This window comes from Hoplias malabaricus, chromosome X2 (genome assembly GCF_029633855.1).
Source record: "Hoplias malabaricus isolate fHopMal1 chromosome X2, fHopMal1.hap1, whole genome shotgun sequence".
Classification (NCBI taxonomy): domain Eukaryota; kingdom Metazoa; phylum Chordata; class Actinopteri; order Characiformes; family Erythrinidae; genus Hoplias; species Hoplias malabaricus.
Genome location: NC_089819.1, coordinates 31,909,617 through 31,924,382, shown reverse-complemented (window position 1 = coordinate 31,924,382; position 14,766 = coordinate 31,909,617). Strand labels below are relative to the sequence as shown.

The 14,766-nt window shown below is 35.5% G+C and overlaps 1 protein-coding gene across 3 annotated transcripts in view; it reads right to left on the bottom strand.

Annotated features, from left to right (window-relative positions):
• Nucleotides 1–14,766, bottom strand: part of LOC136676342 (DNA annealing helicase and endonuclease ZRANB3-like) — a 166,768-nt gene that overhangs the window by 23,116 nt on the left and 128,886 nt on the right. For all 3 annotated transcript variants that reach the window (XM_066653271.1, XM_066653273.1, XM_066653272.1), the window contains 3 exons: nt 10,569–10,675; nt 6,311–6,412; nt 584–726 (listed from right to left, as the gene is read on the bottom strand). In XM_066653271.1, coding sequence (XP_066509368.1) covers nt 584–726; nt 6,311–6,412; nt 10,569–10,675 — 352 coding nt within the window. The remainder of the gene's footprint in view (nt 1–583; nt 727–6,310; nt 6,413–10,568; nt 10,676–14,766) is intronic.

The window sequence follows — 14,766 nt, the reverse complement described above, 5'->3', positions numbered from 1 at the left end:
CAACAATGCAGAAGAGCTGAAAGCCACTATCGGAGCAACCTGGGCTCTCATATAACACCTGAGCAGTGCCACAGACTGATCAACTCCATGCCATGCCACATTGCTGCAGTAATTCAGGCAAAAGGAGCCCCAACTAAGTACTGAGTGCTGTAGATGCTCATACTTTTCAGTTGGCCAACATTTCTAAAAATCCTTTTTTATACTGGTCTTAACTAAAATTTGAATTTTCTGAGATATTGAATTTGTGGTTTTCATTAGTTGTCAGTTATAATAATCAAATTAAATGAAATAAACACTTGAAATATATCAGTCTGTATGTAATGAATGTGTATAATATTCAAGTTTCACTTTTTGAATGGAATTACTTAAATAAATAAATAGATCCACTTTTTCATGATATACTATTTTTATGACCAGCACCTGTATATATGTATGTGTGTGTGTGTGTGTGTGTATCACTAGGTAAATGATTTCCAGGCAATACCTGTTTTGTGGTAAGAAACTGACCACTAATGATGACTAGAAAATGGCTACTGCATATGAGTTATTGTGTGTGTGTGTGTGTGTGTGTGCCTATTCTTGCCTCTTGGTGCTGCTGTGTCTGCACTGTGTGCGCACAAGCTCATCCAGTAGCACTATCGGGCTGCTGAAGACTTGTCCACTCTTCCTCACCATCCTCTGCTTCATAGCCGTCAGAAAGCTCCATTCGCGCACAAATCGCACCAACTAATGCCACATACACAAAATATTACTACACATCTACACAGTATCTAGCCTTGGCTTCCGGGCTCAGACTCCCCAGAGATTTAAACTTTATAGAGCTGTCTTGTCCAACAATTATCTGCCGACAGCGTCAACGTTATTGTTCATCCATATCTGTAATGCTCCAACAGTAGTCCACATTAATGGTATGTTTTGACACTTTTTAAATGTTTTAATTATTTCCCCAGTTGTCGGCCTGTTGTCATTTCCCACCCACCGTCTGCATTTCCATTCTCATACAGCACCAACCAACCTAGAAGTGTGAAGGCGAGTACGTGCTTTCTCAGAAAAGCCTGAAGTCAAGCATCATTTTTTCACACTGCTGCTGATCACAAATGGCTGTGGATCCTTTCATAGGCAGCACTGTTGCCAATTTCTATGCCAAATACAGATCAAAAGTATGGAAGTATATATATATATATATAATTAAATATTAAATGAAAATAAGAAGGACTGTGGTGCAGCTTTGTCATACCAATTGTAAATGAATTAACCAATCTTAAATTTAAATAAAAGTTGCTCACAAGAAAGCACATTGAGCTTAGCTCAGCCTTTACAGATCAGAAAAATTGAAAACTCTTCATTGTATTGCTGTGACTCTCTACTGTGTTGTTTTATGTGGGGGAAGCAGGTTTCATACAGTTGTTCCAAAAACAAATTCAAGCACTTTTGAATCACGTTCAAGGTCAATTTTCAAGTTTTCCAGTACCTTACAGCTGTTGTAAATTGCATATTTATTTAAATACATACATACTCAAAATTATATCTTCATTTTTTATATATTTTTAAAAAGGGATAATAAACAACCAGAACTTACGATAACGTTTTAGGGCCACAGCTTTGAAAAAAAATAAGTAAGATTCTGAGAATAAAATTTTGAGATTTATCTCAGAATAATTCAGAGAAAAATCTTGGAATAATTCTGAGAAAAATCTCAGTATAATTGAGTAAAAAAAGGTCGGTATAACTCACAGAATATAGTCAGAATATGAATCTGTTTTGGGTTATTATTAAATAATAATTATAATATGTAGACAGACTCACAGTCTGGGCACCATAGAGTGATTTGTGAAAAAAGCATTAAGTGAAGGGAACAGAATTATTTATTAAACGCATCCACACGACATGTTGACTAAACCTGTCAGTGCAGTCCCTGACTGTGATGCATAAGGCTTTAGTTTAATGTAAGAGTCAGAGCCGTAATGCGATGGAGCCTCGTGCGCACGCCAGAGTTCCACTCAGTCTGGATCCATCATTTACGTGGTCATTAATTTTATCCTGTGAACTTACATGCCCACTTCTGAATAAACTGGTTCTTGCGCCGATACAGGGTTTAAATACTAATCACAATCTGGTCCTGATGTGGAAGAGAAGTGTTTATTCCTGAAATCTATACCATTGTATGACTTAAGCAACACACTGCATTTCACAATTACACTTTGTATATGCCCCATTATACATGCAGTGTATTATTCCAAGATTTTTCTCAGAATTATTCAGAGATTATTCTCAGAATTCTGACTGAATCTCTTTTTCTTCCCTCAATGCCGTGGCCCTAAAACTCCGTCATAAGAACTTGGTAATAGCACAAGGATAAGAATTAAAAATAAAAATAAAAATAAATAAATAAATAAATATATAAAAATTCCAAATTTGTCAAATTTGTGGACTTTCCATGGAAATGGGTTGAGTCTACGTTTTAATTTATGCCCTGTGCTTTTGTGCGCAAAATATTTGAACTTGCATATTTACATTTTCAAGTATTTTCTAGCATTGGCATGAAATGACGACATGAAAACTAGCATTATGCAATTGTATCACACACAGTACACATCATTACGCCTGTAAATTCAGCAGCTAGCAGTGTACATAAACAAATTAGCATTCACATGTTCTCTTCGATGTACCTTTGTACGGAGCCCTGGAGGGGCCGTGGGTAAAACAAAATATTAATTTCAGTGAACAATTTATAATTCATTCACACATTTTAATTAACTAAAACACATTTAATTAATGAATTCCAATTTGTGCACATGTTTTAGTTAATTTGAATTAACGGATGTGTGGTTCAAATTCCAGAACCCTACGTTTCCCATAGTTGTCCTGTTTATAACTTAGGAGCTATAAATATTTTACATAATTCCTGGGAAGGTTTGTTAGGCTCCTATCTGTGCGTCAGCTTCCCCAGGCACAACTATTATACGTTTTAAACTCATGCTTATATTAATTAATTAAGAACTCTAGGCTTACTATTAGAACTAAACAAACTAAAACAAACATCAAATAAACAATAAATAAATAAATAAATAAATAAACTAATTAAGAAAAGAACTTTTTAAATAAAGAATATTAAATATAGGTACTGAGTTAATTAAAGTTAAATAATTGCATAAATAAAAATTTATTTAAATGTAAATGAATGAATAAATGACGAACAACAAATTTAGATACAACAATCAAATAAAGTTTAAATACATGAGCGCGAGGGAAATTGACTGGGTTTACAACAGAGGCAATTGCTCTAAGACTGCAAGGGAAGCTCAGCTTCCCCTAAAATGTCAAAAAAATAAGTGATCAAATATATACTGTTGAGTGTACATGTCATTGAATAAATATGCACTACAACGCTCTCAACTTTTGTTCAGAATCAGCTTCTTATCACTGGTAAAGACGCGGCTTTCCTCTCAATCATTCCCGCAGCTTCAAAGTGCTTAGCGTCCACAGAGTTTAATAGCGAGGCAGCGAGGTGCAGTGAAACGAGATAAGTCATTGGATAAATGGTGGGCTTTGTCCCGCCCATCGGACGCTGTGGGCTGGCCTCGGCTGGCCCGGACGCTCAGCTTCTGCATGATGATTGGATGATCTGTCTGAGGCTGAATCCCTTTTTGATTGACAGCGAAGAGCAAATCAGCGATCCTTTGGTGTAAAGATCCGTGGGAACATTAAATTTTCATTCTGTTCTGAGCTTCCCCTCCTTGAAAGACCAGCATCCGCCACTGGTTTACAAATAATACAATATGGACTCTAAAAGCCGCGTTGTGATTTGGATGGATATGAGATGTATTTATCCCGTATTTCTGAGGTTAACACAGATGATTTGTTTGAGACAGATAGCTCTGCTGCTCTTCCTCAGCCACAGGGGCAGATATTCCATGAATATCCTAAATAGAAAATGCGCTTATCATTGGTAACCGCTTGTATTAAGCCAATCAGCAGCCAGAGTTTGCTGTCCATCATTCAGTGCTGCAGCCAATGGAGTCTCAGTCCATTCCACAGGGGCTTGTTGTGCGGCAGAGCTGAAAACTCTGGGAATTTACAGCTTTGTTTTAAGATTTTATTTTCGCACAGTGTCCAGAGAAACTACACTTAATTTTCACTCACATCTGTGATGAAAATAATGCTGACTGACTTTTAGAATCAAAGTATTCACATTAGATAATTTTATAAAATATTAAAAATAACAGTAACATATTATTCTTATAATGTAAGACAAATATAGGCAGATTATTTTAAACACAGGACAATCAATTACAATAAAAGTGTTTTAACTGAACATATAAGTTAAATATGGTAATGTAATGAGGATGAGACCTTTTTTTTGACCTCTTAAACCAATAAGTACAGCAGTTATACAGTATTTAAGGCCACTGCATCATTTCTTCTCTCTCTCTCTACACACACACGCACACACAGGTCATAAAATTAGAATATCATGAGAAAGTTTATTTATTTCAGTAATTCCACTCAAAAAGTGAAACTTGTATATTATATTCATTCATTACACACAGACTGATATATTTGAAGTGTTTATTTCTTTTAATTTGATGATTATAACAGACAACTAATGAAAACCCCAAATTCAGTATGTCAGAATATTACTTACAAAAAAATACAATAAATGGATTTTTAGAAATGCTAGCTGACTGAAAAGTATGAACATTAAAAGTATGAGCATGTACAGCACTCAATACTTAGTTGGGGCTCCTTTTTGGGGCTCGGCCTGAATTATTGCAGCAATGTAGCGTGGCATGGAATTGGAATCAGTGTGTGGCACTGCTCAGGTGTTATGAGAGCCCAGGTTGCTATGATAGTGGCCTTCAGCTCTTCTGCATTGTTGGGTCTGGCGTATTGTATCTTCACCTTCACAATACCCAATACACAATATGGTCAGATGCGTTTGTTGGCCAATTAAGAACAGGGCGACCATGGTCCTTAAACCTGGTACTGGTAGCTTTAGCACTGTGTCATGTGCCAAGTCCATCTCCATAAAGTCAGCAGCAGGAAGCATGAAGTGCCCTAAAACTTCCTGGTAGACGGCTGCGTTGACCTTGGAGCTCAGAAAAAACAGTGGACCAACACCAGCAGATGACATGGCACCCCAAATCATCACTGACTGTGGAAACTTTACACTGGACCTCAAGCAACGTGGATTCTGTGCCTCTTCTCTCTTCCTGCAGACTCTGAGACTTTGATTTCCAAGGGATATGCAAAATTTACTTTCATCAGAGACATAACTTTGGACCACTCACCAGCAATCCAGTCCTTTTTGTCTTTAGCCCAGGGGCGAGACACTTCTGGCGCTGTGTCTTGTTCAAGAGTGGCTTGACACAAGGAATGCGACAGCTGAAACCCATGTCTTGCATAAGTCTGTATGGTGGTGGTCAGGTTCCTGAAGCACTGACTCCAGCTGCAGTCCAGTTTTTGTGAATCTCCTCCACATTTCTGAATGGGTTTTGTTTCACAATCCTCTCCAGGTTGAGGTTATCCCTATTGCTTGTACACTTTTTTCTACCACATCTTTTCCTTGCCTTTGCCACTCTCTCTGCTGCTAGAACAAACATCGGTGAACAGCCAGCCTCTTTTGAAATGACCTTTTGTGTCTTGCTCTGCTTGTGTAAGGTGTCAATGGTCATCTTTTGGACAACTGTCAAGTCAGCAGTGTTCAGTGTTCACCGTGATTGTGTAGCCTACAGAACTAGACTGAGAGACCATTTAATGGCCTTTGCAGGTGTGTTGAGTTAATTAGCTAAGTAGAGTGTGGCACCAGGTGTCTTCAATATTGAACCTTTTCACAATATTCGAATTTTCTGAGACACTGAATTAGATTTTTTCATTAGTTGTCAGTTATAATTGTGTGTGTGTGTGTGTGTATATATATATATATGTGTGTGTGTGTGTGTGTGTGTGCACATACACACAAACACATTTCTTTATTTATTCATTGATTTACATTCATATTTATTTGTTTATTTGAATTTTACTTTTTTAATGTATTTATTTCTTAATAGTTTTTTTTGTTTATTTGAAGTTAGTTTCAGTTTGTCTTTAACAGTAAGCCTACAGTTTTTTTATTTACTTTCAGTTATATATATATATATATATAGATATAAGTGCGAGTTTAAAACGCAATATGTTCCTTTACAGGAATCATGTAAAATATTTATGGCTCAACAAATGGTGAATCAGTTAGTTGGACACTGTTACTCCAGGCACTCCATATTTGTCTCATGTTTATGAGTTTTTTAATTCTACACACAAAGATACTCACATGTCTTCTGTTCTCAGTGTGGCTGAATTCTGGTGGCAAATCTTTCCAATTCTGAAGTCTGATATCCAGAGGGATGAAGTTGCAGTTAAGTTGGCGGCCATCCTGGATTGGAGGGGGTGGGAGGGGGTCAGGCAAAAGCAAAACAGAAAACAGAAAAGGGAGTCTCATTTACTGTCTCATACAATATCTTCGTAATCTTCTTCTTATTAATTTTGCTTGTCAAAGCCAAATGACTGTTTTTCGAAATCTTAGTATTCTTCTCTCTTCTTATAATTATTCTACACTTAAAATTTAAAATGCTACTCTTCCTACAGTTTGAGCTAGAACCACGAAACTTCACAGGATCGTAGATCCTATACCAACTTAGGTTGCTTGTGCTTTTTGGAGTGATCCAACTTTGGAATTCGCCATACGAGCTTCCAAAGTGGGAATTTTTCCCATAGGAATGCATTGGTTAAAATTTCAACCTACTCCAACTCGATCAATTTTCAAGCTATGACCACAAGATTTCACATGGTAAGACCTAGGCACACCAGACCCACTGTTATCGCATTCATCCGTCTCATTTGATCCCTCCTTCAATATCCCTCCATTTATTTGAATGGGGACGGATAGAGTGGGTGATGTCATAATCCACTCAAACTCAGGTGTCTTCAAATAGGCCTTATTCGGCTAAACGTTTTCTTCTAAAATCCTTATACTTTCTCCTAGAAACATAATTTAAACTGTAAATAATAGGACAAGTTCCCCTTTCTAACACCTATACATATGAAATCATTTCACTGCAGAGCTTTTGAGTTATGAATGTTTGTTTGGCACTAGGGAGGGTCCCAGGCCTCTTAGTATTTTTTGACAGGGTGAGCACACCTTTCTTTAAAATGTTTGCATGTTTTACACTGCCATAACACAAACAATTCTTGCGCAATCTTCAGTTCTTGCACCAAATCGATTGCCAAAAAGTTCTTTCACGTACAACATGATTAGTTTTGCTATGTGGGGTATGGCCTACAGCGCTTGTTCACACAGGTCATGGCCCTCTCATAGGAAATGAAGGGCGGAACTTTCCGGGACACTGACATTCAACTGCTACTCTCACATAGACACTCATAGACAATACACACAGACTCATACACATAAAGCCTAATGCATAGGAATAGGTGTCAGTCAGTCAGTAAGAGCATATGCCTCTTCTAGTGGATAAAGTTGGCTAGATTTTTAATGTGGAATGTGAAATTCCAGCAGTTGTTTATTGAATGAGGTGGGCTAAATATAATGGGAGATTTTTTAAGTTGGTCAGGTTTTCTGTGTCTGTTAAAGGTGTCTGTTTATTTTCACATAGTCATTTACTTAAGGTGGAAGCCTAAATAAAATGGCAGATTTTTTTTGAAGGTGGTCTGCAAAATATAATGGGAGACTTTTTAAAGTGGTATTATTTTTATATGTTCTTCTTCTATGAAGTTGTTATTTACTAAGGTAGACATCTAAACAAAATGGCTGATATTTTTAATGTGGATTTTTTATAGTTCAATATATCTTAGCAGTCTTTTAAAATTTTATTTGATTATTTGAAGTGGTAATTTATTTAAAATTGCAGTCTAATTTAAATGACCGGTTTTTTTTAAAGTGGAATTTTTTTAATGTGGCAGTCAAAATGTATTGGCCATTTTTTTTAAAGTTTTAAGGATCATTTGAAGTGGTCATTTATTTGAGGTGGAAGTCTAAATAAAACTTTTTTAATGTGTCAGTTTATTTGCCATGGTCATTTACTATTAACAATTTGGTCATTATTTATGTCACATTTCACACACATCAAAGAGGGAATGCACGCAGCTCCCTTCCTCTACTTCAGTACTGTCTGTACATGGAGGGGCCATCTAGCCCTTGATCAGTACATTTAGCAGGAAATTTAAGGTGGACAGGGACATAATAAGACCAGTGAATTTAAGGAACTTATTTTCAGATGCCAGATTAAATATAATTGCAATCTTTAAAAGGTAGTCATTTTTTAAAGGTGGGTGCTTATTTAAGGTCAGAATCTAAATAAATTGTCTATATTTTTAATGTGGCATTTTTCTTAAGGTGGTCATTAAATTAACGTTATTATGTTTAAAGTGGAACTTTAATTTGGGGATTTTTAAATTTTCTTTACCTTTTTACATTTAATGTCAGAACTTTGTCTTTAGTGGAAATCTGTGAAGCTGCTTTATGACAACATCAGTTGTAAAAAGTGCTATACAAATACATTTGATTTGATTAATTGTAATTGTAGATATTCAAAATTATAATTATACTTATTATTATTATTATTATTATTTTTACAGAGTTCTATAATAAAAGACAGTCAGTCTTGTCTTTTTCGTTCCGGGAACAAAACTTGACTTTAAAACCACTGTTGTACAAGTATGATCTACTTTTTCTGAGTGTACATTCAACAATCAAACATATTAATGTCATTATATCTCTTTTCTATCTTTATAAGTGTTCAAAACTATTAAAGATAAATGTCTTATATACATTGATCAGCCACAACATTAAAACCAGTTAAAGGTATACTGAATGTCATTGCTTATCTCATTACAACAACTCATGTCATGGGGTGAAGTATGTTTGGCAACAAGTGAACAGTCAGTCAGTTCTTTATGTTGATGTGTTGGAAGCCATTAAAATGAGTAAAGGAAAGCATCTAAGCCACTGTGAAAAGATCATAATGTTTTGGTCAGGGCATCTTTAAAACATAAGTTTCTTGTGCAGTGTTCGCAGTATGCAGCAGTTAGCACCTTTCAAAATTAGTTCAAGAAAGGATGACTGATCAACTGACAACATGATCACATGTGCCCAAGTCTCACTGCTATGTGCTATCCCAACTGGTCCAACGCGGCAGACAAATTGAGGACAACTAGCATTAATTATGATGCAAAGTGTGCTTTGAGACTACATTTCACCCTCTCTTTTCTTCCCTCCTCGTACAATTCTGATGGTGCAGAATACCACCCTGCTGCTGCTGTTGCTAGAGGATATGGCAGGGAGTCCTACAGAACGAATGGCATGACAAGCCAAAGTGTACAAATTTCTCTCTCTCTCTCTAATGCATATTTCTGTCTGGCTGTAGGAACACAGTCTGATCACCAAGTTAAATGAATCCTTCTGAGATGCAGTGTGCCTGATGAGTGTGAATTAGCATAATCTGATATGCACTCTCAAAAATTGTACATGAATGTGTTTTAGCATAAGGAATTCTGTCTCCTAAGGGCCAACTAAGACTTTAATAACCATATGATATAAAACAGCATTGAATCTTTCCATTTGAATGCATTACAGGCATTTCTTGACCTCTGTCATCTTGTTCTCAGTTTGTCTGCCTTTCTGACATTTTTTCTCCACCTCTTGTTCTCAGTCTTCCTTCCTTTACTTCTTTCCCACTCTCTCTGATTCTCATTCTCACTCTTCCTCCATTGACTTTCTCACATTCTCTCTCACGTTACTAAGCTCTGCATGTAGCCCCTCCATTCATCACCTCTGAGTTGAAACAGCCAGAGGAGAAGGTCTTATTAAATATCTAATTGATAATATTTCTCAATCTATGTCAATTAAAGAACCTGCTGCTTATATTTTTTCCTGTTTAAACTGGCTTCAGAGAGTGTCAGGAATGGTTTGCAGAGACAACATAAATGATGCCACCCAATATCAAACTAGAGAGAACGTTTTATTTAGCCTCTGCTTAGAAAGGCATGCTGAGTCAAAAGAGCCAGTGAGGAAACAGCATATGAGAGAGAGAGAGAGAGAGAAAGAAAGAAGACAGGACAGGAGAAAGAATGGTTGGAAAAATGCTAATGAATGAAAGTATAAAAGATGGGACTATGAGAAAGAGAAAGAAAGAAAGAATGAAAGAAACAAAGAAAGAAAGCAAATGAAGGAAAAAGAAAAGTTGTAAGGAAGAGAGTAACAAATTACAGAAATTATAAAAACACAGATACAGAGAATGAAAGAGTAGAAGAGAAGGAAAAAGAATGTTAGGGAAAAACAGGTCAGAGAAAGGAAAAGGCTAAAAAATTGAGACAGAAAGTAGTAAGATAAAGAAATTAGTATAATGAAGACAGAAGTAGAGAGAAAAGAAGGAAATAAAGAGAAAATAAGAGAGATAAACTCAACAAACTAAAACAGAAAAGAATGATAGAAAGTTCAAAAGAAAAGGAGAAAGAAGCTAAGTGGGAGATAATAAGAGATTCAATGTGTGTGTGTGTGTGTGTGTGTGTGTTACTTGGTCGTAGATGTAGATTCTATCAGTATTTCTGCTGGCACAGAACTTCAGGCTGTCATACACAGGTAAAGATTCATACCCAGGGTTACACCCACTGCCATCATTACCTAGAAGAGAGACAAACAGAGACAGAGAGAGAGAGAGAGAGAGAGAGAGAGAGAGAAGGGATGATCATTACTACCTGTACCTCAGTCACAATAACAGCATCAAGAAAAGGTCAATGAGGAAATACGGGGAAAAAAAAGACATGACATGTGGCTATATCAGTAAATGAGTGCAAAATCACTTAATCCCCTACTACCTCTTTGCTCATCCTCTTGTTCTTTATCTAAACCTATTTACAAAGTGTTCAGAAAAAGGTCTACTCCGAACTCTAAATCACGTGTGGCTTCACAGTACTGACACTGGATCAGATACCATAGCCGAGAATGAAGTTAGTTATTCTAGTAAACCGATTTAAACATGCTCTCAGATTAGCTCTATTGTGTAAACAGCAGCAGAGCTGACAGGTGATTTAGATTTTGTTTTAGCATTTTAATAAAATGTTAATTTTAGTCACATTTTAGTAATTTAATTCTCGTTAAATTCAATTTAGTTTTAATCAATGAAATCTAAAATATTTTAGTCTGGTTTTAGTCAATAAAATGAAAAAAAAAAGATGAGCCTAATTTTTGTTAAGTATTTTTTTTAAATTTTTACAATTTAAAAGGGAATATTTCTTACTATCTTTCATAAATACTGGCTTAAATTTTATGAAATTCTGAAAATGACACAGTTCTTGTTTCCTGTGGTACCAGAGGTACAGAAGGCTTCACAGACCTCTCAGACCACCACAATAAGCCTACACACTAATAAGAATACGAATACACAATAAAAAAAACGAGACCAAATTTGAGTCTTTACAACAAATGTTCATTAGTAATCCTCATGTTTGTGTAAAGAGTACTGGCAAAAGGGTTACAAAAATTACAATAAATTCAAAAAACAAAATATGATCCCTAAGTGGCTTAGTCTCTCAAACCAATCAAGTCTGTAGAGGAGTCTAGGAGGAGGGACAAACACAGACCCATATTTCAGCAGAGAGCATTCAGTTTTGACTCACGCAGCACAAAAGACCACTCACAAATGGTTTTATTTGGCAGCCACAAGTTCAACAAACAATCATCAAGAGAATAAATATGTTTTCAAAACTTAGATTTTTTTCACAAGCTACCTTTCTCCCACTGAGACTATTTAAATACAGGAGGGGTCTGAGGGAGGTTGCCTCACTATACAGCTTAATCAGGGTGAAGCTCCCACCTTCCAACACATCTGGCATTTAAATTGGTAGAGTACTGAGTACATGTATTCGTTTTCTTGGTTTATTTTTTGTCATGGTATCGAAATTTTTATAAAGAATCATGGAATTTTAGTGGCATTGGTACCGATTTATTAATTTTTCGTATCATGACATCCCTAGTTGAAGCAGATAAATCTTGCGGCATGCACGCCGCAAGATGCAGTTCGAATTTTAGTCAGAGCAGATTGTAAACAGACGGGGTATTTCACACTAAACGACTGTTTTTGTCAATTTTAACACGCTACACGACCACGAACTCCCAAACCAAACACACAACTTGTGCTTCCTAGGAGACAAATCTGGTATTGTGACATCCCTAGTTACTAGGCCTATCACAAAAAAACATTTGGGTGGTCTATATATTGTCCCAGAAATTGCGATAAATTACACTATTGTCATTTTAAGAAAAATGTTATGCCACAGATATAAAGATAGATAATAGCATAATGATGCAATTGCACCAATTTAAAAAAAATTCACTTTTAGCAAAACTATATTTATTCAGAATATTTATACGCTGGAATTGAAAATAAAACATAAAGAGATATAATGAAAACCATTGTTTTCAAAGAAATTGTCATAAATGCCACAGAACAGAGTACAGAAAACCAGAGAACAGAACAAAGTGCCTGGCTAATATATAAAGTAAGTGACATTCATTGATACGTGAACAAAGACCTGTAAGTACAATGGGCCATATTGCAGATAGCACAAATAATAGAAGAAATATCCATATGTTGTATGATGAATGAATAATGTAACTATTGTGAGATGCCTATATGTTATATTCAAAATCACATTAACATCTAAAATTATGGAAGGAATATTGCATCCAATTGACATTAAAATGTTGACAGTTTTACTGAGATCACATGTCGAATTAAACATTGCAGGATATACGTACAATATTGATAGAAGAAAAAAGCTATTTGATTTTTGTTTTTAATACACAAGGGAATAAAAAGAGGGAAATGCTCCGTCTTTGTGTTTATTGGGATTGTGGTCAAGGTGACTCAAGACACAATACACAATACACAGGTATTAATTATCTGGAGAAAACTTGTTTCAATTTACTAATTATATGTGCCAGAACTTTATATCTATTCAATAATGTCATATGTCACATAATTTTTTTATTTGTAATATACCAAATATTATGTCCTTTTGTGCCATGTTTGAGTCAGCAGATCAATGTGTATAAAAATAATATCAGGTAAACATTTGCTCAACTCTTGCAAACTTTATTCATACAAAAATCAAAGTATACAACTACAACAGGGATTACAGACAGAACATTTTTTTGTTAAAATGTTAAATGTTTAGTAAACAGACGGATCATTGCCTCTGATTTCATAGTGTGCACTGTCTCTAATTTGTAAGTGAGAGTGAACTAGTGCTGCAATGACAGTTCGAAAATATACTCTGACAGAGACTGAGGGTCCTGTCCTGGCTTCATTATACTGTAAACAGACATATGATACAGAAAGCACAACATCAGTATCTTAAAGCCGTAATTCAGGATTGTAATCACAAAAAGACTTTGGGATGGTGAGGAAACGTTGTTCCTCACCATCAGCTAGCTATCCAGTCTGTGTGCTCAAAAACGGTCTTAATCCTCCACTGTAGAGCTCCACTGCATGTGCCTGTATTTACGTTCTGTGCTCTGTTCTTAATGGCCATTGAATATGCATAAATATTGTGACAAATATCCTTATGAGAGTGTACAAAGCTGTTCAGTCAAGCTATACTATGTGCTATTTGTACTTGTTATTGCATTGTGGAAATATTTCTTTTTTCATCACTCTGAAAGTTTCATCTCTAGTTTTTAAATGTGCAGTTAATAAAAAGTAAATGTTGTTCATTCAAGCTTATTATATGTTATTAACAATATAGAACACTGCTTTCACAAAAGAAAAAATAAAATCTGTAAATACAGCAATATATCTGGATTTATAGGCATCTGTCTAGTAATTAAGATGGATAAAGTTGGTATCTGTACTCTGTATCGGCAGGTACTTGAACATGAAATATCAGTATCGGAAGGGAAAAAGTGGCATTGATGAACGGCATTTGATTAACATTAATGTTAGACAGTGAGGTTGTGTCCCAAACAACATACTACAGAACTTTACATACTAGACTACAGAAACACTGCTAAGGGAGGTGTGTGTGTGTGTGTATATATATATATATATATATATATATATATATATATATATATATATATATATATAAACAGATTGTTACTTTTTATTAAAAGATATTATACTTTATGGGGGACTTAATATGCAAAAGTTATACTAATACGCAGAAAGACCTTTCTCCACTCTCAGTCTCTCATCTCATCATGCAAGCAGATGGGAATTTGAGAAGATAACACAGAGAAGTGTCGTAAACCACTCTCCAGGGACCTTTTTTATGACCCAAGGCCACACAGGATCAAGAGCGGAATCTTTTGGGAGACACTCCCAAGGATCAGTTTATGCTCTGTGTAAAACTGCTTAATTAAGAACTTCTCAACCTATAGAATTAAACCTTAATTCCCACTGGTTTAAAAGAGTTGAAGTTACATATGGGAACAACTGTGTTAAATTAATTCCATTTAGACAATCAAAATCGGTGGAATTAATTAACATATGTTTTAAATCACCTTTTTTATGAACTTATGTAGAACCAAGGTAGCCAATTCCTCTGTGTTTTATTTGGTTAAGAGTTATGTAAAACATGGTTTGTCTTAATGATACTGTTTTGTGTAACTTATGATCTTTTATATTACAAAAGTATGAGTCAGAATCCTGGGATATTCATTCAACAGGGATGGTCTTTGTCTTGTCAAGTGTCATACATTTTACGTGATGT